At 42.4% G+C, this 27,935-nt stretch overlaps 1 protein-coding gene across 50 annotated transcripts; it reads left to right on the top strand.

Annotated features, from left to right (window-relative positions):
- Positions 1-65: 65 nt before the first annotated feature.
- Positions 66-27,926, top strand: LOC118362550 (mucin-5AC-like). Of its 50 annotated transcripts, none has more exons than XM_052462467.1 (63): positions 66-162; positions 987-1,049; positions 1,142-1,403; positions 1,544-1,658; positions 2,170-2,260; positions 2,354-2,460; positions 2,591-2,804; positions 2,906-3,031; positions 3,268-3,385; positions 3,548-3,686; positions 3,880-3,990; positions 4,294-4,363; positions 4,487-4,624; positions 4,724-4,888; positions 4,995-5,089; positions 5,189-5,315; positions 5,522-5,774; positions 6,357-6,406; positions 6,506-6,544; positions 6,666-6,766; positions 6,954-7,105; positions 7,223-7,361; positions 7,448-7,558; positions 7,692-7,871; positions 7,991-8,230; positions 8,469-8,625; positions 8,805-8,933; positions 9,139-9,286; positions 9,642-9,685; positions 9,780-10,022; positions 10,774-11,538; positions 12,523-12,672; positions 13,420-13,524; positions 13,762-14,253; positions 14,509-14,658; positions 15,406-15,510; positions 16,240-16,389; positions 16,864-17,478; positions 17,716-17,865; positions 18,103-18,357; positions 18,595-19,083; positions 19,321-19,575; positions 19,813-20,643; positions 20,881-21,135; positions 21,391-22,182; positions 22,299-22,504; positions 22,635-22,806; positions 22,927-23,174; positions 23,373-23,556; positions 23,716-23,917; positions 24,140-24,312; positions 24,442-24,511; positions 24,612-24,733; positions 24,948-24,979; positions 25,314-25,482; positions 25,646-25,750; positions 25,879-25,919; positions 26,126-26,248; positions 26,374-26,472; positions 26,566-26,694; positions 26,903-26,942; positions 27,144-27,267; positions 27,470-27,926. In XM_052462467.1, the coding sequence occupies exons 1-63, from the start codon at positions 90-92 to the stop codon at positions 27,681-27,683; spliced, it is 12,012 nt and encodes a 4,003-aa protein (XP_052318427.1). In that variant the 5' UTR covers positions 66-89; the 3' UTR covers positions 27,684-27,926. The 50 variants fall into 50 exon arrangements, with proteins under 50 accessions (XP_052318427.1, XP_052318428.1, XP_052318447.1 ...); XM_052462468.1 differs by lacking the exon at positions 15,406-15,510 and adding an exon at positions 14,914-15,018; XM_052462487.1 differs by lacking the exon at positions 14,509-14,658 and having other exon boundaries at positions 13,762-13,911.
- The last annotated feature ends 9 nt before the right edge of the window (positions 27,927-27,935 follow it).

Here is a 27,935-nt window from a genome sequence, read left to right as displayed (position 1 = left end):
AAATACAGGTGGTTATAAAAACCAGATCCATCCTAAGCACCTCTCTCATATCACCTGTGCAGGACCTGTTCACTACCCACAGGATCACCATGGGGACAACCAAGGATACACCGATATGGAGGCTGATATGCCTGGTACTACTGATCAGATCAACACAAACAGGTTGGTAGAATATTCATTCATTAGCCTAAATCAGAAACTGTTCTGATTATTACTATAATATATATTTTTCTACATTTTTAAAAGTCTGACAAATCTGTCAAATATACATATTATTTCATAAATCCGACTGAATGTTAATTACAAATAGTAAATATTCAGGACAACACCAAATGATTATGATGATTGACACTCACTGTAACCACAAGTTTAGTATGATTAGGTCACTTTCAGATTTGATAACATACACTATATATTTCATGTAAAATCTCATTATGTAAAAAAAATAATGTATTAGCTATTCAGAAATGTACTAACACACAGAAAAGTGATTACATGTATTATACATGCATTTTAAAGAATTCAACAGTAGGCATACAGTAACAGTTTTTAGTCAATAATAACGGTTTTCCTTTTTTCTCATTTACTACGATCATATGATTACATTATTCATTTAAATGTTCATCCTATTTCTGTTCCTTATACACATTTGTTTATGAGATTGTTCCTGTCTAAATTTAAAAATGTTACAAATATGTGTTGAAAAATCTGAAACTCTGCGAACGCAGGAACATTCCCATTAAAATCCCATTGCACGATAGCGCTTAACTTTGGCGATACGGATTGAATGGAGCCTTAGGTTCGCTGTTAATATTGAATGGGTCACATCATTCCTCAAATGTCCCTTCGTCTGGCCATACATACTGCTGTGCAAATCAAATACACTTCTAAAAGCGCAGTGCAACAATCTAAATCTGCAATGATTGAATTCCACCCGGAATGTTCATATAATATTGTAAAATACTCATGAATTGCTTTTATTTCAGTGAGCCCCACCACAAGTGTAACAATCATCCCGACAATGATCACAACGATACCCACACTTTCAGGTAAATCTCTGACCGATTGCACACCGAATAAAAGACTGGGTATCCATCAATACGCTAAGATGGAACTGACATTTGTATTCCTTGTCCCTCAGGAGTGAATGCTTCACACAATGACCAGGTCTGCAGCACATGGGGTAACTATCACTTCAAGACCTTTGACGGGGACTTTTTCCAGCTCCCCTCCACCTGCAACCATGTTGTGACCTCACTGTGTAAGAGCAGCTATGAGGCTTTCAACATCCAGATGAGGCGGCAGGTGGTGGACAACCAGCCCACCATTAGCAAGATCACCATGAAGCTGGATGGTGTAGTGGTGGAGCTTTCCAAGGGTGGTGTTGTGGTCAATGGGCAGACGTGAGTTTCCCTGTCATTTGACTGATTCGCCATTCTGCAAGCACCTCTCTTGGGGATTTTATGTGCTACATTCTGTATATTAATATTACTTATAATCATAATGCATAGGATGACCTTTAAGTATCTTCTTCCTCCTGAAGGGTGACCCTGCCGTTCAGCTTGTCTGGAGTCAGCATCGTGAAGACTACATCCAATGTGAAGGTCGTAGCCAAACTGGGGCTGGTTGCTGTTTGGAACAAGGATGACTCCCTAATGGTAAAATACCTGCATTTCTAATTTTCCTCTTCAATGGTTGATTAGTTAATAATGTTACAGTTTTCTTTAGATTAAAAGCATATCAACTTTGCCTTCAATGGCAATGATCAGCAGTTGATCGTGAGTGAGAGACATCTGTTTTTTGCTGCTCCTTGTCTCATGTTGGTTGAATCACTGTCTACTCCCCTCCTAAAATATTAACATTGAAAGGCAGAATTACCTGAAGAACGAGGATGAATTAAACAGGATATGTGAAGATGTATACCCTATACACATACAGGCTAATGTTCCAATGTTTATTTGATGAAGTGTTTGCAAATATTTGTAGATTTGAATGACATTTTCTGTCACTTCCTAATATAAAGACAAAGACTTTAATAAAAATACATTGATACAAAGACTTTAATAAAAATAAAGAGTACATGGAGGATAGCCAAGACTGAACATGTGAATGGTGCTGAACAGGATGAGATTTTGTGGACAAAACACATTGTATCTGGTGTTTCTACAGATTGAAATGAACGAGAAATACAGAAACCAGACCTGCGGACTGTGTGGTGACTTCAATGAAGTCCAAACATATAGCGAGTTCATCATCAATGGTAAAATAATTTGTGAAAATGCCAAAACTGAAATGTAACTACATTACATACTGTAGGTGGAAAAGCTAATTGTCAATGTCTGTGTTGTTGCAGGTGGGGAACTCTCTAGCTCAGACTATGGAAACCTCTGGAAACTGGATGGCCCTCTGGAAGTCTGTGAGGAGCCTACACTAACTTCTGTGGAGAGTTGTGGAGATGAGGTATTCCATTTCACACCACAGAAGAAGAATACAAAACAATGTTAATAGAATTTAGAAATGGCAATTATTCCATGTGATCCAACAAATGTTTTCTATACAGTAACCTTTTATGGTTTGTCTCTATTTGTAGGAATTTTGTCAGCAGCTGTTCTCCAGTGCAGCTTTCAGTAGCTGCACTAATTATTTGGACATGGACGCCTTCATAAAGACCTGCCTTGCAGACCTGTGCCACTGTGATAACAGCACCAAGTCCTTCTGCCTGTGCAACACCATCTCAGAGTACTCCCGTCAGTGTGTTCATGCAGGGGGGAAGCCCCAGCAATGGAGGACTGAACAGTTCTGCTGTAAGTATGCAGATACTCTCCAACATGCCCACCAAACACTAAATGATCATGTTCACAATACATTTTAAGGAAACTGTTAATCACAATGTTTATTTTCTCAGATAAGACATGTCCCTTCAACATGGAGCACCAGGAGTGTGGAAGCCCCTGTGTTGACACCTGCTCCAACCCAGAGGCCAGCCAGTTGTGTGAAGACCACTGTACAGACGGCTGCTTCTGTCCTCTAGGTAACACATAGGTTCAACTCTGTTGTACAAGTTAACCTCAAGCACATCATGAAAACACCACACCTTTTACCCATTATGCCTTTTATGTCAATGTGTGCAAAAGTCTATGATAATGAAATAAGTAAATATTGAATGTTTCTCTCAGATACTTTCTCGAGTCAATGAAGTTCTCTGTGTAAAGAACACATTAGAATAACTTAAATCTACTGATTTCTGCCTGATCTCTCACCAAATAGGTACTGTTTTTGATGATGTCAGCAACAGTGGCTGTATTCCATTGAGTGAATGCCTCTGTGTCCACAATGGACAAGTATACAAATCTGGAGAATCTTACACCAGCAACTGTAAAGAATGGTAGGCCAAGTACATCATCTGATTTAAACATCACATATCCCATGCCTCATTTTCATGAATCATGCCAAACTCCACAGTGTGATTATAGAAACTAAATCATCAATATTTCTAAAATACTGTGTGAATGCAGTTGTGAGATGAGCCTGTAAATGTTCCCTTTAGCACCTGTACTGGTGGTCAGTGGGCCTGTACAGACAAGGACTGTCCTGGGACCTGCTCTGTGGAGGGAGGATCCCACATCAACACCTATGATGGGAAAGCCTACACCTTCCATGGGGACTGCTCTTATATTCTGACCAAGGTCAGTCCATGTGGCGCAGTATAGCAAAGCAATAGAAGCAAGTAGAAACTTGATACGTTGTCAGTGCAAACTAAGGTGAAAAGGTGAGGTAAAATAGCTTTTCCTCAAGCCATTTGTTGACGTAGAAATGGGTCCAAATGAGTCACTCTCATTTCATGTTTTTGCCTTCAAAATCATGCTTGTTTTCTTTCAGCAATGCAATGGAACTGAATTCACCGTGCTGGGAGACATTGTGAAGTGTGGGTTGACTGACACTCAGACGTGTATGAGGGCTGTTACCCTAGCCCTCTCCAGCAGATCCACCGTAAGGCAACTCTCCAAATATGTTTCAGAGAAAATAATACAAGGACCTGTCAACTCATTTCCAAACCAAACCACTTCTTGAAGATAATTATACTGGCTTGCAAATAAATGTCCCTAAACCTTTTTGACGACACACACAATAACCTTCTTTAAAATTGCCCTGATTTGGCAAATATTGCCAGGCTGTTTGCAATCTTTTAAAATGCTCATGCATGGTAATGTTTGTGTCTAGAGGGGATTATTCAATAAACATATATGAACCAATTAGAATTTTATAGAATCCATTATCTTATCTAATTCACAGGTGATCCAAGTCCAGTCAAGTGGAAGTGTTCTTGTAAATCAGATTCTTTCTCAGCTCCCACTCTATACAGGTGAGATAATCCATTGTAATGCCAAATTCATTTGTAGTGTGGATCAGTGTATGAGCTTCATATAATTTATATTCACTAGATGAAGCCTTAATGATGTCCATCTATTTATTTCATGTATTGCAGCTGAAGTGACCATCTTCAAGCCCTCCTCATTCTACATTGTTATCCAGACAACTCTTGGAGTTCAACTTCAGATCCAGCTTTCACCAGTTATGCAGATCTACATAACTGCCATCTCAGCCTACAAAGGAACAACCTGTGGTATGCTTCAGATTCATCCGTCAGTTTCATACCTTTTTCTTCTGTATCTCTATTCACAAAAATCTAATAGCATCATATGGCTTCAATTATTTTCCACAGGCCTTTGCGGAAACTACAATGACGTTCAGGCAGATGAGTTCAGAGTCATCAGTGGATTGGTGGAGGGCACAGCTGTAGCTTTTGCCAACACATGGAAGACCATGGCCAGCTGCCCTGATGTCAAGACTAGCTTTGAAAACCCCTGCAGTTTGAGCATCGAAAACGGTACATATTTATTAAGCCTACAGATTCATCACGTGTTGAATGATTATAACAAAGTTATCTAAGATGGTATATGCTTATGTTGAAATTATGATTGTCTTTTTCACAGAGAAATACGCCCAGCACTGGTGTTCCATGTTATCAGATCCTAAAGGAGTGTTCTCCCCTTGCCATTCTGAAATAAGACCAGACACCTACAAAACCGTAAGTTAGTTAAGAAGGATACTAATCTCAAAGTAAAATCATTAAACTCTCATGTGATGAGGTTATAGTCTTGACACATGTTGACTCTTTTTCCAACAGAACTGCATGTATGACAGCTGTAACTGCGAGAAGAGTGAGGACTGCATGTGTGCTGCCGTCTCCTCTTATGTCCACGCTTGTGCTGCCGAGGGTATCCAGCTCAGCGGCTGGAGAGACACTATCTGCAGTGAGTAGACAGCACGGCACCATGGAGAGCTCTCGCAATGTGTCATTATAATGAGTGCTGCAAATTTATTAGAATATAACGATTTTACTGAAACAACAACAGTAGTTACTAAGTACAAATAATCTGAAGAAATAACTGCACAAATACAAAGATATAAGGAAATCAATATCTTGCTAATACTACTCATATCTAATGACTTTTCTCAGATAAATTCGCCGCCTGTCCCAGACAAACAGTTTATACCTACAACATGACCAGCTGTGGACGCACCTGCCGCTCACTGAGCATGACAGACCAATCTTGCCAGGTGAAGTTTGTTCCGGTGGACGGCTGTGGCTGTGCAGAGGGCACCTACATGGACGAGGCTGGCCAGTGTGTTGCCCCCACCAACTGTCCCTGCTATGACAAGGGCTCGGTGGTCCCTGCAGGAGAGACTATCAGCAGAGACGGTGCCACCTGGTAAGCACCTCCCTCATGCATATAAAGACAGCAGGAGACAGCAGGAGCGATAGAGATACTCTCAATGTTTGGCTATGAAAAGCCAACTGACATTTACTCCTGAGGTGCTGACCTGTTGCACCCTCGACAACTACTGTGATTATTATTATTTGACCATGCTGGTCATTTATGAACATTTAAACATCTTGGCCATGTTCTGTTATAATCTCCACCCGGCACAGCCAGATAAGGACTGGCCACCCCTCAGAGCCTGGTTCCTCTCTAGGTTTCTTCCTAGGTTTTGGCCTTTCTAGGGAGTTTTTCCTCGCCACTGTGCTTCTACACCTGCATTGCTTGCTGTTTGGGGTTTTAGGCTGGGTTTCTGTACAGCACTTTGGTATATCAGCTGATGTAATAATGTCTATATAAATACATTTGATTTGATTTGATTCAAATAAAGATAGGAGACCAAAATAAATACAAGTACAAATGAAACTTCATGGATATATTCAAAACGGTGTATTAAATCATGTCATAATGATATTTGCTGTTAATTTCATTATCTTACTAACTATAACTATTAATACTGGAACTATTTTACAGTACTTGCAGACAAGGGACACTGAGTTGCACTGGGGGAGCAAGACCATCCAGTAAGTTTTATCTTTGCCTTCAATTTATTAATTTAATTTATTGATAAAATATATGGCTCAATATGATTTAACCCTTTACATGCATCCTTCACAAAACAGGTACATTTGAAATTAACCAAGGGGATTCAAGCAATTCATGTAAGACAATGTGATTAATGATGATGATGAATGTGGATATTTCTGGATATATGATCATTATATTCTGCTTGTTTGAGAATTGAAATTATTTTTTAAAACCGGTATTTTCATATATCCCCAGTATGCACAGTGCCAATGGTTTTCTTCAACTGCTCAACTGCACCTCCAGGAGCTTCAGGTTCAGAGTGTCAGAAGAGCTGCAAAACTCTGGATATGACCTGTGTGAGTCCCTTACTCACTCTAAATGGGATTGTCACGTACTGTCACTATTATACTGAGTTTTGTGTTGACTGAACAAAAACTTTTGAGAATCTCAATTATGTCAAATACCCACCCCCCTCCTCCCCCAGTGTACAAAAAAATGGTCCATATCTCTTTAATTTGTGTGCACTTTGTTAAATCGCTTTAGATCAGCACAGAGTGCACATCAGGTTGTATGTGCCCCACCGGACTGGTGTCTGATGGGAACAGAGACTGCATCAAGGAGGAACTTTGTCCTTGTTCTCACAATGGAGCTACTTACCAAGCTGGAGAGACTCTTAAGGTTGACTGCAATACATGGTATGCCTGTTTTGTGTCTTACATCTCATGGGGGAGAAAACATAAAGAACACAGATGTACAAATAATGAAAAAAATGTCAGGCAATTTTTGTGACATTATGTGTGTGTTGTTCACAGTATTTGCAAGGACAGACAATGGCAGTGTACCACACATCTTTGTGATGGAGTTTGTGCAATCTACGGAGAGGGTCACTATATCACATTTGATGAGAAAAGGTTCAACTTTAATGGAAACTGTGAATACACTCTCATTCAGGTTTGTGTCTCTTTATTTGGTAGAATTGTATCAGCATTGAGAAGTGTGAATTTTAACCATATTAAGAACATTTTCCTTTCGCACAGGATTACTGTGGCAATACTAATGGCAGTGGCAGCTTCAGAGTCCTCACTGAGAACGTTCCTTGTGGAACTAAAGGCACCACCTGCTCCAAGACCATCAAGCTCTTCCTGGGGGTAATGAGCAACTTGACTTCACACAATACTGTACATTCCATCCCTCGTGTAAAGAACAATCAACAAATCATCAACCAAGTTGAGATCTGATTTCAGACCAAGTTATGTATGAAAACATATTTTCCTTCTTCAGACCAGTGAGCTCATATTGGCAGATGGGACCGCTCAAGTTGTCAGAAGTACTCCAGAAGAGCAGTTTCCTAAACAGATCAGCCTTCTGGGGAATTATCTGGTCATTGAAGTCAAAAGTGGTCTAATCCTCATGTGGGACAAGAAGACCAGTCTCTTTATCAAGCTTAGCCCACAATACCAGGTACATTAAGATACTCTGATGAAGAAATTAATTCAGTATTCAGTCAAATCTGATATTACAGAGACTTTTGTATAACCCTGCCAAGTCAATCAATTTAATTCATGATCTCTTTTCTTCAGGGGCAAGTGTGTGGTCTGTGTGGAAACTATGATGGCAACGCAAACAATGACTTCACCACTAGAGCCCAGGCGACAGTTGTTGATCCAGTGGAATTTGGAAACAGCTGGAAAGTTTCATCAAGCTGCCCAAGTGTATCCGCTGTAGTGCACCCATGTGCCTCCAACCCGTACAGAGCGTCTTGGGCCCAGAAACAGTGCAGCATCATTAACAGTGATGTCTTCGCAGCCTGCCAGAACCAGGTAATGATATATTCAAATAGGATTTAATAATTGTTAGATTACTTGTTAGATATTACTGCATGGTCGGAACTAGAAGCACAAGCATTAACATCTGCTAACCATGTGTGTGTGAACAATACCATTTGATTTGATTTGATTTGAATACTAGTAAGATATGTGGATTGTCTTTTGTGGGCAAAGAAATGTGCTTCACCATGCAACTCCTGTATATCTTACAACACATTGCTGTGCTTTTAAGGTGGACCCCTCTCCTTACTACGATGCTTGTGTGAGAGACTCATGTGCTTGTGACAGTGGTGGAGACTGTGAGTGTTTCTGTACCGCAGTGGCAGCTTATGCAAAGGCCTGCAATGAAGCTGGAGCATGCGTAGCCTGGAGAACCCCTCGAATTTGCCGTAAGTTTCTTCACAATCATTATTGAATGTGATTTTCAACTACATTACGGCACTTGTCAATTCAATACTGGACTAGGTTGACACTATCATATAGGACAGTTGATCATGGAAAGGGATCATTATTCTAGTTCAAATAATGAAAACGTTTTTGTCCACCATATTTTGTCCACCACATACAGCACTGTTCTGTGATTACTACAACCCTACTGGAGAATGTGAGTGGCACTACAAGGCATGTGGAGCTCAGTGTATGAAGACCTGCAGAAACCCTTCCGGAGACTGTTCTAGTTTAATTCCAGCATTGGAAGGTAGGGATATGACCGTCTAACTCATATTTTGTCTCATTTTGTATATTATGTCTGAATAACAATTGTAATTGGAACTGACCCTGACAATGGTTTTACATCTACATGCTGTGTGTCTGAGCAGCCTCAGGCTACATTTACACTGACTACTGTTATCCTTAACAAGACTTGACCTTTTGTAACCTCTTGGCTATTGTGGTTATTACAGGCTGCTATCCTAACTGTCCTGCGGCACAACCTTACTTCAATGAGGAGACAATGAAGTGTGTGGAGAGGGAACAATGTGGCTGTTATGACTATGAAGGAAACCAGTACACCAATGGACAGAATCTTCCGGCACAAAACTGTGAAACATGGTATGTTAAAATCATTCAATTCACAGTAACTGTGCTATTTCAGAGCATATTCTGAATGTTCTAACTGTGAAAGTATTAGCTTTTCTGTATTGCATTAATTTTGGGGAAGAGGGTGGTAAGGGGTTTGTCTAAGATGGGAAGGTCATGCTAGTTTTTCCATAGTGATGCCAATTATGGCAATATGGCAATCTGAAAACTTGCCCTGCTCCCCATGCATTTCACAATTTACAGTACTTTATTACCAAACCCTGATTATTTATACCTCTATAATAGTATTTTGAACAAAACAGTTATATCTATATAATTTAAAACTGGGAATATTTAAAACATTTAAATCATTGTTCTTCTTTTAAAGCACCTGCACAATGACTGGAGTGAGTTGTAGTTATGATGTAAATGGTAAGGATGACATCATCAAATAAAAGTAAAATATTTAGCAATGCCCAAAGCAACATTGATTGATTCTAATTTAAAATACTTTGTTTTATTGCAGATTGTACATGCTTGTATAATGGTAAACAACACCCGTATGGAGAAACCCTCTACAACACAACAGATGGGATTGGTAACTGCATTGTTGCTGTTTGTGCCGCGAACGGAACCATTACCAGGAACATTTCCCCTTGTCAAGTGACCACAACTCCAGTACCAACCACAACTTCCCCTCTGACCACAACAACTGTCCATGCAACAACCACACTAAAACCCACAACTGTCTTCCACTTCACAACACCTGGTAAGCAGAGAAACTCTTGAATGATTAAAGGGCAGCCCAATTTGTGCTAAATACCATACTCATAAATGGAAATCTTGATGGAACTTAATAGCAATTTGTATGTAAGATGGTAGTAGAGGTCTTCTCGGGTCCAAAACCCGAGAATCAGACCCGGACCTGAACGCATACAATCATTTAAAATGAAGGGGGACGCGAACAGACCCGAGAACAATCAGACCCAAACACGAATGGACCCGACGACAACCAGACCTAGACCCGACCCATACTCTAACTGGTCCAGGTCTAGACCAGACCTGATTGGACCAGAGTGACAAACTAATTATATTTATCAGCCAAGATGCTCCTCTGGTTAATTTGTATATTTTGTATATTTTGTCTAGGCCTTCTAGAAGTCAATAAATTCAACATATCATAGTCAAATAAATATGGTACAGGCTATGCAGAGCTGTTGTCAGGTCCATTCAGGTCCAATCAGGTCAATCAGCTGTAAGACCCAATGACAATCAAACATGACTCGACCCGGGCCAGAAGGAAAAGTTTGAATTTTGGACCCGTACCAGCTCAGGCCCCTGGTGGAGTCTCAGGTATTCAGGTGGACCCGACTGTAGGTGGTAGTGATGAGCTTAATTCATATTGACGATATGTTCAAATTGAATATGAATGATATGTTTTGTAAATACGAGCTATTTGGTAAATTCAAATGTTATTATTCTAGCCAAGTTAACTAAAGGTATATCTTTTTCAAAAACAGAACCAACTTCAACTTGGTCTTCTACAACAATGGAGATGACACCTAAAATCACCACAAGTTCATCATTAAATCCTTCAACTACATCATCAGGATCAAGTACAGTCACAATTCCCAAACCGACAACTGTAACTACAACAACTATGGTACCCACAACAAGTGGAGAAGTAGCAACAAAGGAAGAAACCACAACTGAGACAATCACATCTACAAAGCCACCTAAATTAGTCACCACTGGTATGGCAACAACGACATCACATGTCACCACAAAACCATCAGTAACTTCGATTGCGCCAATTACAAAAACACTACCTCACCTTACAGGTACATTGTGGCCTTTAACATCAACAACACAGCCCTCAACAACAACAGAATCAGTCTTCACAGGTGGAAAATTGACAACAGAGCCACACTCCCAAATTACCAATACAATTACATCCGGGATATTCACACACACCACAGCATCATCATCTACAACTGAAAATGTTGAAGCCTCTACCTCAACATCACAGTCCTCAACTTCAATCACAACGACAAAGTCAACTACAACAACAGCAGAGGTAACTACACAGCCGCCTAAAATTGCCACCGCTGGCCCAACAACCACTTCCACCACAGTAATTGTAGAAACGTCTACCTCAACATCACAGTCCACAATAACAGGTGAAGAAACAACAGGGCCAGTTGGCATTACATCCAGTCCAATGACTTCAACCACAACAACAAATGCACCCACCACAAATGCAGAGGAAATTACACCTACCACAGGTGGAACTACAACAGTTGAAGAAACCACAACGGAGTCAATTCCATCTACATCCACAACGCCAACGAAAGAATTCACCACTGGCCCAACAACCACTTCCACCACTGTAATTGTTGAAACCTCTACCTCAACACCACAGCCCACATCAACAGGTGAAGAAACAACAGGGCCAGTTGGCATTACTTCCAATCCCACAACTTCTACCACAACAACTGCAGAGGTAATTACACCTACCACAGGTGGAACTACAAAAGTTGAAGAAACCACAACGGAGTCTATTCCATCTACATCCACAACGCCACCTAAAGAATTCACCACTGGCCCAACAACCACTTCCACCACTGTAATTGTTGAAACCTCTACCTCAACACCACAGCCCACATCAACAGGTGAAGGAACACCAGGGACAGTTGGCATTACTTCCAATCCCACGACTTCAACAACAACAACAAATGCACCCACCACAAATGTAGAGGAAATTACACCTACCACAGGTGGAACTACAAAAGTTCAAGTAACCACAACGGAGTCTATTCCATCTACATCCACAAAGCCACCTAAAGAATTGACCACTGGCCCAACAACCACTTCCACCACTGTAATTGTTGAAACCTCTACCTCAACACCACAGCCCACATCAACAGGTGAAGAAACAACAGGGCCAGTTGGCATTACTTCCAATCCCACGACTTCAACGACAACAACTGCAGAGGTAATTACACCTACCACAGGTGGAACTACAACAGTTGAAGAAACCACAACAGAGTCTATTCCATCTACATCCACAAAGCCACCTAAAGAATTGACCACTGGCCCAACAACCACTTCCACCACTGTAATTGTTGAAACCTCTACCTCAACACCACAGCCCACATCAACAGGTGAAGAAACAACAGGGCCAGTTGGCATTACTTCCAATCCCACAACTTCAACAACAACAACAAATGCACCCACCACAAATGTAGAGGAAATTACACCTACCACAGGTGGAACTACAACAGTTCAAGTAACCACAACGGAGTCTATTCCATCTACATCCACAAAGCCACCTAAAGAATTGACCACTGGCCCAACAACCACTTCCACCACTGTAATTGTTGAAACCTCTACCTCAACACCACAGCCCACATCAACAGGTGAAGAAACAACAGGGCCAGTTGGCATTACTTCCAATCCCACGACTTCAACAACAACAACAAATGCACCCACCACAAATGCAGAGGAAAGTACACCTACCACAGGTGGAACTACAACAGTTGAAGAAACCACAACGGAGTCTATTCCATCTACATCCACAACGCCACCTAAAGAATTCACCACTGGCCCAACAACCACTTCCACCACTGTAATTGTTGAAACCTCTACCTCAACACCACAGCCCACATCAACAGGTGAAGGAACACCAGGGACAGTTGGCATTACTTCCAATCCCACGACTTCAACAACAACAACAAATGCACCCACCACAAATGTAGAGGAAATTACACCTACCACAGGTGGAACTACAACAGTTGAAGAAACCATAACGGAGTCTATTCCATCTACATCCACAACGCCACCTAAAGAATTCACCACTGGCCCAACAACCACTTCCACCACTGTAATTGTTGAAACCTCTACCTCAACACCACAGCCCACATCAACAGGTGAAGAAACAACAGGGCCAGTTGGCATTACTTCCAATCCCACAACTTCAACCACAACAACTGCAGAGGTAATTACACCTACCACAGGTGGAACTACAAAAGTTGAAGAAACCACAACGGAGTCTATTCCATCTACATCCACAACGCCACCTAAAGAATTCACCACTGGCCCAACAACCACTTCCACCACTGTAATTGTTGAAACCTCTACCTCAACACCACAGCCCACATCAACAGGTGAAGGAACACCAGGGACAGTTGGCATTACTTCCAATCCCACGACTTCAACAACAACAACAAATGCACCCACCACAAATGTAGAGGAAATTACACCTACCACAGGTGGAACTACAACAGTTCAAGTAACCACAATGGAGTCTATTACATCTACATCCACAAAGCCACCTAAAGAATTGACCACTGGCCCAACAACCACTTCCACCACTGTAATTGTTGAAACCTCTACCTCAACACCACAGCCCACATCAACAGGTGAAGAAACAACAGGGCCAGTTGGCATTACTTCCAATCCCACGACTTCAACGACAACAACTGCAGAGGTAATTACACCTACCACAGGTGGAACTACAACAGTTGAAGAAACCACAACGGAGTCTATTCCATCTACATCCACAAAACCACCTAAAGAATTCACCACTGGCCCAACAACCACTTCCACCACTGTAATTGTTGAAACCTCTACCTCAACACCACAGCCCACATCAACAGGTGAAGAAACAACAGGGCCAGTTGGCATTACTTCCAATCCCACGACTTCAACAACAACAACTGCAGAGGTAATTACACCTACCACAGGTGGAACTACAAAAGTTGAAGAAACCACAACGGAGACTATTCCATCTACATCCACAAAGCCACCTAAAGAATTCACCACTGGCCCAACAACCACTTCCACCACTGTAATTGTTGAAACCTCTACCTCAACACCACAGCCCACATCAACAGGTGAAGGAACACCAGGGACAGTTGGCATTACTTCCAATCCCACGACTTCAACAACAACAACAAATGCACCCACCACAAATGTAGAGGAAATTACACCTACCACAGGTGGAACTACAACAGTTGAAGAAACCACAACGGAGTCTATTCCATCTACATCCACAAAACCACCTAAAGAATTCACCACTGGCCCAACAACCACTTCCACCACTGTAATTGTTGAAACCTCTACCTCAACACCACAGCCCACATCAACAGGTGAAGGAACACCAGGGACAGTTGGCATTACTTCCAATCCCACGACTTCAACAACAACAACAAATGCACCCACCACAAATGCAGAGGAAATTACACCTACCACAGGTGGAACTACAACAGTTCAAGTAACCACAACGGAGTCTATTCCATCTACATCCACAAAGCCACCTAAAGAATTGACCACTGGCCCAACAACCACTTCCACCACTGTAATTGTTGAAACCTCTACCTCAACACCACAGCCCACATCAACAGGTGAAGAAACAACAGGGCCAGTTGGCATTACTTCCAATCCCACGACTTCAACAACAACAACAAATGCACCCACCACAAATGCAGAGGAAAGTACACCTACCACAGGTGGAACTACAACAGTTGAAGAAACCACAACGGAGTCTATTCCATCTACATCCACAACGCCACCTAAAGAATTCACCACTGGCCCAACAACCACTTCCACCACTGTAATTGTTGAAACCTCTACCTCAACACCACAGCCCACATCAACAGGTGAAGGAACACCAGGGACAGTTGGCATTACTTCCAATCCCACGACTTCAACAACAACAACAAATGCACCCACCACAAATGTAGAGGAAATTACACCTACCACAGGTGAAACTACAACAGTTGAAGAAACCATAACGGAGTCTATTCCATCTACATCCACAACGCCACCTAAAGAATTCACCACTGGCCCAACAACCACTTCCACCACTGTAATTGTTGAAACCTCTACCTCAACACCACAGCGCACATCAACAGGTGAAGAAACAACAGGGCCAGTTGGCATTACTTCCAATCCCACAACTTCAACCACAACAACTGCAGAGGTAATTACACCTACCACAGGTGGAACTACAAAAGTTGAAGAAACCACAACGGAGTCTATTCCATCTACATCCACAACGCCACCTAAAGAATTCACCACTGGCCCAACAACCACTTCCACCACTGTAATTGTTGAAACCTCTACCTCAACACCACAGCCCACATCAACAGGTGAAGGAACACCAGGGACAGTTGGCATTACTTCCAATCCCACGACTTCAACAACAACAACAAATGCACCCACCACAAATGTAGAGGAAATTACACCTACCACAGGTGGAACTACAACAGTTCAAGTAACCACAATGGAGTCTATTACATCTACATCCACAAAGCCACCTAAAGAATTGACCACTGGCCCAACAACCACTTCCACCACTGTAATTGTTGAAACCTCTACCTCAACACCACAGCCCACATCAACAGGTGAAGGAACACCAGGGACAGTTGGCATTACTTCCAATCCCACGACTTCAACAACAACAACAAATGCACCCACCACAAATGTAGAGGAAATTACACCTACCACAGGTGGAACTACAACAGTTGAAGTAACCACAACGGAGTCTATTCCATCTACATCCACAAAGCCACCTAAAGAATTCACCACTGGCCCAACAACCACTTCCACCACTGTAATTGTTGAAACCTCTACCTCAACACCACAGCCCACATCAACAGGTGAAGAAACAACAGGGCCAGTTGGCATTACTTCCAATCCCACGACTTCAACGACAACAACTGCAGAGATAATTACACCTACCACAGGTGGAACTACAGCAGTTGAAGAAACCACAACTGAGTCTATTCCATCTACATCCACAAAACCACCTAAAGAATTCACCACTGGCCCAACAACCACTTCCACCACTGTAATTGTTGAAACCTCTACCTCAACACCACAGCCCACATCAACAGGTGAAGAAACAACAGGGCCAGTTGGCATTACTTCCAATCCCACGACTTCAACGACAACAACTGCAGAGGAAATTACACCTACCACAGGTGGAACTACAACAGTTGAAGTAACCACAACGGAGTCTATTCCATCTACATCCACAAAGCCACCTAAAGAATTCACCACTGGCCCAACAACCACTTCCACCACTGTAATTGTTGAAACCTCTACCTCAACACCACAGCCCACATCAACAGGTGAAGAAACAACAGGGCCAGTTGGCATTACTTCCAATCCCACGACTTCAACGACAACAACTGCAGAGATAATTACACCTACCACAGGTGGAACTACAACAGTTGAAGAAACCACAACTGAGTCTATTCCATCTACATCCACAAAACCACCTAAAGAATTCACCACTGGCCCAACAACCACTTCCACCACTGTAATTGTTGAAACCTCTACCTCAACACCACAGCCCACATCAACAGGTGAAGAAACAACAGGACCAGTTGGCATTACTTCCAATCCCACGACTTCAACAACAACAACTGCAGAGGTAATTACACCTACCACAGGTGGAACTACAAAAGTTGAAGAAACCACAAAGGAGACTATTCCATCTACATCCACAAAGCCACCTAAAGAATTCACCACTGGCCCAACAACCACTTCCACCACTGTAATTGTTGAAACCTCTACCTCAACACCACAGCCCACATCAACAGGTGAAGGAACACCAGGGACAGTTGGCATTACTTCCAATCCCACGACTTCAACAACAACAACAAATGCACCCACCACAAATGTAGAGGAAATTACACCTACCACAGGTGGAACTACAACAGTTGAAGAAACCACAACGGAGTCTATTCCATCTACATCCACAAAACCACCTAAAGAATTCACCACTGGCCCAACAACCACTTCCACCACTGTAATTGTTGAAACCTCTACCTCAACACCACAGCCCACATCAACAGGTGAAGGAACACCAGGGACAGTTGGCATTACTTCCAATCCCACGACTTCAACAACAACAACAAATGCACCCACCACAAATGTAGAGGAAATTACACCTACCACAGGTGGAACTACAACAGTTCAAGTAACCACAACGGAGTCTATTCCATCTACATCCACAAAGCCACCTAAAGAATTGACCACTGGCCCAACAACCACTTCCACCACTGTAATTGTTGAAACCTCTACCTCAACACCACAGCCCACATCAACAGGTGAAGGAACACCAGGGACAGTTGGCATTACTTCCAATCCCACGACTTCAACAACAACAACAAATGCACCCACCACAAATGTAGAGGAAATTACACCTACCACAGGTGGAACTACAACAGTTCAAGTAACCACAACGGAGTCTATTCCATCTACATCCACAAAGCCCCCTAAAGAATTGACCACTGGCCCAACAACCACTTCCACCACTGTAATTGTTGAAACCTCTACCTCAACACCACAGCCCACATCAACAGGTGAAGAAACAACAGGGCCAGTTGGCATTACTTCCAATCCCACGACTTCAACGACAACAACTGCAGAGGTAATTACACCTACCACAGGTGGAACTACAACAGTTGAAGAAACCACAACGGAGTCTATTCCATCTACATCCACAAAACCACCTAAAGAATTCACCACTGGCCCAACAACCACTTCCACCACTGTAATTGTTGAAACCTCTACCTCAACACCACAGCCCACATCAACAGGTGAAGAAACAACAGGGCCAGTTGGCATTACTTCCAATCCCACGACTTCAACAACAACAACTGCAGAGGTAATTACACCTACCACAGGTGGAACTACAAAAGTTGAAGAAACCACAACGGAGACTATTCCATCTACATCCACAAAGCCACCTAAAGAATTCACCACTGGCCCAACAACCACTTCCACCACTGTAATTGTTGAAACCTCTACCTCAACACCACAGCCCACATCAACAGGTGAAGAAACAACAGTGCCAGTTGGCATTACTTCCAATCCCACGACTTCAACAACAACAACAAATGCACCCACCACAAATGTAGAGGAAATTACACCTACCACAGGTGGAACTACAACAGTTGAAGTAACCACAACGGAGTCTATTCCATCTACATCCACAAAGCCACCTAAAGAATTCACCACTGGCCCAACAACCACTTCCACCACTGTAATTGTTGAAACCTCTACCTCAACACCACAGCCCACATCAACAGGTGAAGAAACAACAGGGCCAGTTGGCATTACTTCCAATCCCACGACTTCAACAACAACAACTGCAGAGGTAATTACACCTACCACAGGTGGAACTACAAAAGTTGAAGAAACCACAACGGAGACTATTCCATCTACATCCACAAAGCCACCTAAAGAATTCACCACTGGCCCAACAACCACTTCCACCACTGTAATTGTTGAAACCTCTACCTCAACACCACAGCCCACATCAACAGGTGAAGGAACACCAGGGACAGTGGGCATTACTTCCAATCCCACGACTTCAACAACAACAAATGCACCCACCACAAATGTAGAGGAAATTACACCTACCACAGGTGGAACTACAACAGTTGAAGTAACCACAACGGAGTCTATTCCATCTACATCCACAAAGCCACCTAAAGAATTCACCACTGGCCCAACAACCACTTCCACCACTGTAATTGTTGAAACCTCTACCTCAACACCACAGCCCACATCAACAGGTGAAGAAACAACAGGGCCAGTTGGCATTACTTCCAATCCCACGACTTCAACGACAACAACTGCAGAGGTAATTACACCTACCACAGGTGGAACTACAACAGTTGAAGAAACCACAACGGAGTCTATTCCATCTACATCCACAAAACCACCTAAAGAATTCACCACTGGCCCAACAACCACTTCCACCACTGTAATTGTTGAAACCTCTACCTCAACACCACAGCCCACATCAACAGGTGAAGAAACAACAGGGCCAGTTGGCATTACTTCCAATCCCACGACTTCAACAACAACAACTGCAGAGGTAATTACACCTACCACAGGTGGAACTACAAAAGTTGAAGAAACCACAACGGAGACTATTCCATCTACATCCACAAAGCCACCTAAAGAATTCACCACTGGCCCAACAACCACTTCCACCACTGTAATTGTTGAAACCTCTACCTCAACACCACAGCCCACATCAACAGGTGAAGAAACAACAGTGCCAGTTGGCATTACTTCCAATCCCACGACTTCAACAACAACAACAAATGCACCCACCACAAATGTAGAGGAAATTACACCTACCACAGGTGGAACTACAACAGTTGAAGTAACCACAACGGAGTCTATTCCATCTACATCCACAAAGCCACCTAAAGAATTCACCACTGGCCCAACAACCACTTCCACCACTGTAATTGTTGAAACCTCTACCTCAACACCACAGCCCACATCAACAGGTGAAGAAACAACAGGGCCAGTTGGCATTACTTCCAATCCCACGACTTCAACAACAACAACTGCAGAGGTAATTACACCTACCACAGGTGGAACTACAAAAGTTGAAGAAACCACAACGGAGACTATTCCATCTACATCCACAAAGCCACCTAAAGAATTCACCACTGGCCCAACAACCACTTCCACCACTGTAATTGTTGAAACCTCTACCTCAACACCACAGCCCACATCAACAGGTGAAGGAACACCAGGGACAGTTGGCATTACTTCCAATCCCACGACTTCAACAACAACAAATGCACCCACCACAAATGTAGAGGAAATTACACCTACCACAGGTGGAACTACAACAGTTGAAGTAACCACAACGGAGTCTATTCCATCTACATCCACAAAGCCACCTAAAGAATTCACCACTGGCCCAACAACCACTTCCACCACTGTAATTGTTGAAACCTCTACCTCAACACCACAGCCCACATCAACAGGTGAAGAAACAACAGGGCCAGTTGGCATTACTTCCAATCCCACGACTTCAACAACAACAACTGCAGAGGTAATTACACCTACCACAGGTGGAACTACAAAAGTTGAAGAAACCACAACGGAGACTATTCCATCTACATCCACAAAGCCACCTAAAGAATTCACCACTGGCCCAACAACCACTTCCACCACTGTAATTGTTGAAACCTCTACCTCAACACCACAGCCCACATCAACAGGTGAAGAAACAACAGTGCCAGTTGGCATTACTTCCAATCCCACAACTTCAACCACAACAACTGCAGAGGTAATTACACCTACCACAGGTGGAACTACAAAAGTTGAAGAAACCACAACAGAGTCTATTCCATCTACATCCACAACGCCACCTAAAGAATTCACCACTGGCCCAACAACCACTTCCACCACTGTAATTGTTGAAACCTCTACCTCAACACCACAGCCCACATCAACAGGTGAAGGAACACCAGGGACAGTTGGCATTACTTCCAATCCCACGACTTCAACAACAACAACAAATGCTCCCACCACAAATGTAGAGGAAATTACACCTACCACAGGTGGAACTACAACAGTTCAAGTAACCACAACGGAGTCTATTCCATCTACATCCACAAAGCCACCTAAAGAATTCACCACTGGCCCAACAACCACTTCCACCACGGTAATTGTTGAAACCTCTACCTCAACACCACAGCGCACATCAACAGGTGAAGAAACAACAGGGCCAGTTGGCATTACTTCCAATCCCACGACTTCAACGACAACAACTGCAGAGGTAATTACACCTACCACAGGTGGAACTACAACAGTTGAAGAAACCACAACGGAGTCTATTCCATCTACATCCACAAAACCACCTAAAGAATTCACCACTGGCCCAACAACCACTTCCACCACTGTAATTGTTGAAACCTCTACCTCAACACCACAGCCCACATCAACAGGTGAAGAAACAACAGGGCCAGTTGGCATTACTTCCAATCCCACGACTTCAACAACAACAACAAATGCACCCACCACAAATGTAGAGGAAATTACACCTACCACAGGTGGAACTACAAAAGTTGAAGAAACCACAACGGAGACTATTCCATCTACATCCACAAAGCCACCTAAAGAATTCACCACTGGCCCAACAACCACTTCCACCACTGTAATTGTTGAAACCTCTACCTCAACACCACAGCCCACATCAACAGGTGAAGGAACACCAGGGACAGTTGGCATTACTTCCAATCCCACGACTTCAACAACAACAACAAATGCACCCACCACAAATGTAGAGGGAATTACACCTACCACAGGTGGAACTACAACAGTTGAAGTAACCACAACGGAGTCTATTCCATCTACATCCACAAAGCCACCTAAAGAATTCACCACCGGCCCAACAACCACTTCCACCACTGTAATTGTTGAAACCTCTACCTCAACACCACAGCCCACATCAACAGGTGAAGAAACAACAGGGCCAGTTGGCATTACTTCCAATCCCACGACTTCAACAACAACAACTGCAGAGGTAATTACACCTACCACAGGTGGAACTACAACATTTGAAGAAACCACAACGGAGTCTATTCCATCTACATCCACAAAGCCACCTAAAGAATTCACCACTGGCCCAACAACCACTTCCACCACTGTAATTGTTGAAACCTCTACCTCAACACCACAGCCCACATCAACAGGTGAAGAAATACCAGGGACAGTTGGCATTACTTCCAATCCCACGACTTCAACAACAACAACAAATGCACCCACCACAAATGTAGAGGAAATTACACCTACCACAGGTGGAACTACAACAGTTGAAGAAACCACAACGGAGTCTATTCCATCTACATCCACAACGCCACCTAAAGTTGTCACCACTGGCCCAACTACCTCTTCTACAACTTATATAATTGTAACTTCAAGTTCAACATCACAGCCTTCAACAACAAGTACAGAAACAACAGAGCCAGTTGTCATCACAGGCACATTATCAACAACAACTCCTTCAGCATCGCCACAAGTGATTATTACACCGACATCACAAGCAGTCACCACCAGCCAGTGCATTTGCAATGTTAATGGGACACAGTATCTACCAGGTAACATGCTATAAATATCATTCAGACAATCAAAATAAATGACATTTCACTAATCTTTCAATTAACTTTAATTTGCAAAACGAAATGTTCTAACACTTGCCTTTCTCAACTATCAGGGAACCTGGTGTATAATGTGACCGATGCTTCAGGGTGGTGCTTCACAGCTTACTGCAAAGCAACGTGCCAAGTTGAAGTGGAATCAAATCCATGTCCTTCCTCTACACCACCCACTGTATCACCCACAACATCAGAAGAGACCACGACCACACCACCAACAACTCAATCCTCGCCAGACTGCACTAGCGTTCAGCCACCAAAAAAGGTAATTTTAAAAGGTTTTTAATAATAAAATGGGTGAATGGGTATATTTGTCTTTGTGGTATAGTGTTTGTGTGTTCAACCCTGTGTGTGCATGTTTGAGTAATTGCTTTTCCTTATCAAATCAATGGCAGAATGGAGAATCTTGGCAGCTGAATAGCTGTACCACAGCAGTTTGCCAGGACGGCATTGTTGTCCAGCTACCAGTAAAATGCAAGCCAGTGGAGCCACTACAGTGTGAGAATGGTCGTCCACCTGTCAAGGTCTATGATTCAACTGGATGCTGCTTTACGTATGAATGTGAATGTAAGTGGCAACATACAACCCAACAATCTGAATTAAAATAAGACATTATTGCTCATTAGTTTTCATTGTCCTGTGTCAATAGCTTAGATTATTATCAACTCATATTTTAACATGTTGCAGGTGTATGCAGTGGATGGGGTGGATCTCACTACATGACATTTGATGGAGTATATTACAATTTCCAGGAGAACTGCTCCTACACCTTAGTGAAAGAAATCAACTTCAAATACAACCTTACCATTATTGTTGATAATCACTACTGTGGAAACGCCGACAGTGGATTCTGTCCTCAGTCCCTTATCATTCATTACAAATCCTATGAAGTGATTCTAACCCAGCAGAGATCTGGTGACACAACAGAAAATGTGGTAACTATTTAAAAAAAAATACATTTTTAAAATTAATATCCGTAATGTTTTAATGATGCTGCTGCTTTATCATGCTTTATTGAAATCCCATAAATTTAAATGAAAACCAAAAATGCAGTTAACATTGTCATGTTACGACTTTCAAGATAACACATGACTCAACCATCTAAATGTGTATTCATTTCTACACAAATGCAGGTATATGTCAACAGTAAACGAATCTACCCAGCTTACAGAATGGGTGACATTGCTCTAACAAGTACTGGTGTGGAGGTCGTGCTGGAGATCACTGATCTTAAGGTTCAGGTGTCTTACAAGGGGTCATCATTTAGCATCAACCTTCCTTATTCCCTCTTCCAAAGCAGCACAGAGGGCCAGTGTGGTGAGTATTATTAAAGAGGGTCAATAAACATTTCACAGTTTCAAACCTTCAGTAGATGCTCCTATCGAGACCACCCTATAGAAATTGCATACAACAAGACAACTATGACTTGTCCTTGCTAACTAGGTTTTACCCTACTTAATATCCGTATTTTTCAAGGTACCTGTGATAATTCCCAGAAGAATGACTGCCAGTCACCTAATGGTCAGATACAGAGCTGCTCAGTCGCAGCTAGCCAGTGGCTGATTCCAAACCAGGACTGTCCAACTCCTCCAACAGCACCACCCTCTACCACCACGGCAACCCCAAGCACATCCCCTACCCCCTGCAAGACAGTCATTTGTGAAATCATGAACAGCAAGTAAGCAACATATCAAACTAAGTTTGAAAAAGGGAACAAGCACACAATAGGAATGCCTAAATGACAATTCACTTCCTAATGTGTTTTATCAATTGTAATGTTAATTTACTTGTAATTAACCTGTTTTATCATAATACAGGTACCGTTCCATTGGCATTTCTAGTTTAAGGTTGCACTCCATGCATCTCTTTAAATCACTCTCTATGATATTTTATTTCAAAGGGTCTTTGAGGAATGCCATAAAGCGGTTTCTCCTGATGCCTTCATTCAGGCCTGTAGATCAGATGTCTGCAACAATGCTATTTCTAGCTGCTCTAGTCTGGAGGCGTATGCATCTGAATGTGCAAATAAAGGGATCTGCATTGACTGGAGGAAGTCCACAGATGGAGAATGTGGTGAGCTATGAATCCAAGCATAGTAGTCATGCCACAAATTCATAGGAAGCTACTTTTGTCTTAGGCAGCTACTTAAAAAAATGTTTTTGATGGTGTTCAGCATAACTGTGATCTATTTTTGTCCTGCAGAGCATACATGCCCAGCCACTAAGGTGTACATGCCATGTGGTCCAGCAGTTGAACCAACATGTAATACAAAGTAAGCTTTAGTCTGATTGGATGTTATATGAATTTTCTTAATTTGAGTGTTTTAAAAATAAATGATCTCCTGCATAATCCCAAACCTCTTTTGTATGCAGATATAATGAAAAGTATTTGAACAACCAAACCCAAATGACCAATAAGACGAAGGAGGGTTGCTTCTGTCCATCTAAAACCGTCTTGTTCAGCACCTACTCTGATACTTGTGTGGTCTCCTGTGGTAAGAATGGGTTATGGGTCATTTTGCAGGTAGCTATCAATATGAAAATGACACCTTTCTGTATGTTGAAACCTTAAATGAATCATAAATAATGGCTTACAGGCTTTATTTGTAATGGAACAGTTAACAAAATGTGTTGATGTTGAGGTGTGAAGAATGTGACGCCAACCACGTGAGACAAAACTTTTAAACACACCCTCTATTTATTTTTCAGGCTGCACTGGACCTGATGGCAACCCCAAAATGGTAAGAATTTCCTCCCATCTAAATATTCTCCAGATATTCATTCTCACATAGACATATCATGAGATGCATTTCACGTGAGTCAGGGAAACGTACATACTTGGATGGATACTTTTCATTGACATAGTATAGGTCTTGGCCTCTTTATTCCTTCCAATGAACTGACCAGAAGAAAACGTTTCATCTCTGAATAACTACCTCCAACCCATTTCTTCTCACATAATGATGGTTCATATTAACTGTCATGGTTAAATCCAGTTCGTTGTAGAACAAAAACATTTGAGTTACTCTTTTCTGTCTCTGTATTGACCTGACTTTACCCTGTTTTTCCATTAAGCCTGGTGATACATGGGAGAGTGGTTGCCAGCAGTGCACCTGTGACATGGACTCCATGATTGTCCAGTGCCAGCCTATTACCTGCCCCACTCCAGCCACACCCATCTGCAATGAGACTGGATACAGACTGGTGAACAAGACAGAAGGCTGCTGCCAGAAATATACATGTGGTGAGTGATGGAGCAGACCCTTCAGTAAATCATTAGAAAGCCAACTCGTATTCATACAGTACTAGACCAAGATTATCTGAAGTGTTCTGTAGGGTCATAGGGGTTATTTGACCCTCTATTGGCTTGTCTTTTAATCACTTCTCATTGGTTACCTCTGTAACAGAGTGCGATGCACTGCTGTGCCCCAAAGTCATGATGGACTGCCAACCAGGGTGGGAGGCAATTATAAGCACGTCCATCTCAAGTTGCTGTCCAGAGTATACCTGTGGTAAGTCCCCTTGATTTACTTCATCAGTGGTTTTGTAATTCCCCTGTATCACTGGTTACATTTGTGTTAACTCTGACATGAGTCACTAATATTACTGACTGATTTCTTCTCAATGTGTGTCTGTTCAGTTCCTAAGGGTGTATGTGTCTACAATAACATTGAGTACCAGGTAAGAATAAATCATTTAAAATAAATGAAATTAAACAAGCTTCTGAAAGATACACCTAGAAATAGCTTAAGATAAGCTGTATTGTGTTTGCTGCCCTCATAATTGGTCACATTCTACTGTAGAACTGCTCCCTTTGCACTCTGACCCTGCTCTATTCAAAGTCTGTTATAGTGGATGATAACTTTTGTCTCTCTCTTTCACTCCAGCCTGGTGCTGAAGTTCCTGAAGGAACTTGTGAGAATTGTATCTGCAGCTCGACCATGGATCCTAGCACCAAGCTCAACAACATTGTGTGCACAAATATCTCCTGCGACACTACATGTTCACAGGTACAAAGATGATCAATTAATTTACATATTTATAAGAAACTTGCAGTAGCCTACTCTGGAAGCTGCTGCATGCTTATATAATAAGTGAACAATGATTCAATGATGGCTCTCCATCCTCGTCTTAGGGCTTCCAGTATCAGGCCATACCTGGTCAGTGTTGTGGGAAGTGTGTACAGACAAGCTGTGTGGTTACTATGCCAGATAAGACCAAACACACTATTCAGGTGAGTACAACAAGAGTGTATGAGGATGCATAATCTGTCTGCATGATCTGAAACGGCATCATAATTCTTCATCATCTTGTCCTTGTGCGATAGGTGAACGAAACGTGGTCACCACCTGGTGACAAATGTGTGAAGTACACATGTGAGAAAACTGGTGGCCAATATATACCAGGGGAGGTGAAGACTGTGTGCCCTGCTTTCAGCCCAGAGAAATGTGTCCCAGTGAGTTTCTGTCCTATCTCACCTCCATCGTGGGGACAATTAACACTGCAGTTACACTGTTTTCCTTTCTCACTCAGAATGTTACTATCATTCCTAGTGCTCTTGGGTCATAGCGATAGATCTTTCAGTAACATTTAAAATGGAAAGGAGCTCACATAATGTATACAATCTACCACTTATAAATCATCTCTCCTATTTTTCACCCCAGGGCACAGAAAAGACAGACGCAAATGGATGCTGCAAGACCTGTAAGTAACACGTCCAGCCAAAGCATTGCTAATAACCCCCTATCTACTGGTTAATACTAGCATGCTATGTCACCTAAACAAGACCAACCGGAAACATTGTGTGACTACATACTGGCCAAAAATGTATATGTTGGCTGTTTCTGCTTCATCTACTGTCATACCAAACAATAGCCTAACTATTGATGCATCTTCCCTGACCAGGCACAGAACGCAGCAATGTCTGTGAGATGAAGTACACCACCACTAGCATTGTCATCAGTGGCTGTGCGACCTCTGAGCCTGTGGAGATCAATTCCTGCTCAGGAAACTGTGGAACCTCTTCTATGTAAGTACTACAGATGCTGAATGCAGCACTAGTCAATGTCCTGCAGGCCCCAGTTAGTGATCATCTATTCACTGTCTAGCGTGCCCTTTATGAACTAGGAGACAATTTGACTTATTTAATGCACCTGTGCTCATCTTGTCAAGACAACCCAGGGAATTCAATCCCTCTTTTCAACTTCTCTTGTGTTTCTGTCAATGTGCAGGTACTCAGCAGAGGCGAACACCATGATGCACTACTGCTCCTGCTGCCAAGAGGCGACCACTAGCCAGAAAGAGGTGGAGCTGATGTGCCCTGATGGATCAAAGGTCAAGCACTCCTACATCCACGTTGAGTCGTGTGGATGTCATGTCACAGACTGTGATGCAGGCACGACCACCGCCCCGGGGACAACGAGACCGCGCAGGAGGAGGCGCTAAACGTCTAGGGAGACAACATGCACACTGACATAGGAATTATCCTCATGACAAGGAGTGTTAAGTCCAAATTTGTTTTCTTGTTACGTTTTAATTAAATCTGTCATGCCAGTGTATTTCTACAATCGGCAGCACTTAGCATTATGTTCTTATACCTTCATTGTAAAATTCATGTATTTTCTATGATAAATGTGGTGGAGAATCTCTTTTCTCATTTGTAGTAATTAATAAACAACAGCAGCATCATGTGCATGT

This window comes from Oncorhynchus keta, chromosome 14 (genome assembly GCF_023373465.1).
Source record: "Oncorhynchus keta strain PuntledgeMale-10-30-2019 chromosome 14, Oket_V2, whole genome shotgun sequence".
NCBI classification, from domain to species: Eukaryota; Metazoa; Chordata; class Actinopteri; order Salmoniformes; family Salmonidae; genus Oncorhynchus; species Oncorhynchus keta.
This window is presented reverse-complemented; position numbering and strand designations above follow the sequence as displayed.

Excerpts from the sequence above, each read along its gene's own strand:
- LOC118362550 (XM_052462464.1), top strand. The coding sequence starts at position 90 with ATGGGGACAACCAAGGATACACCGATATGGAGGCTGATATGCCTGGTA. Across the intron at positions 11,539-12,522 it reads GGAAATTACACCTACCACAG|GTGGAACTACAACAGTTCAA; the intron begins GTGGAACTACAA and ends CACCTACCACAG. Across the intron at positions 16,390-16,863 it reads ACCACAGCCCACATCAACAG|GTGAAGGAACACCAGGGACA; the intron begins GTGAAGAAACAA and ends CCACATCAACAG.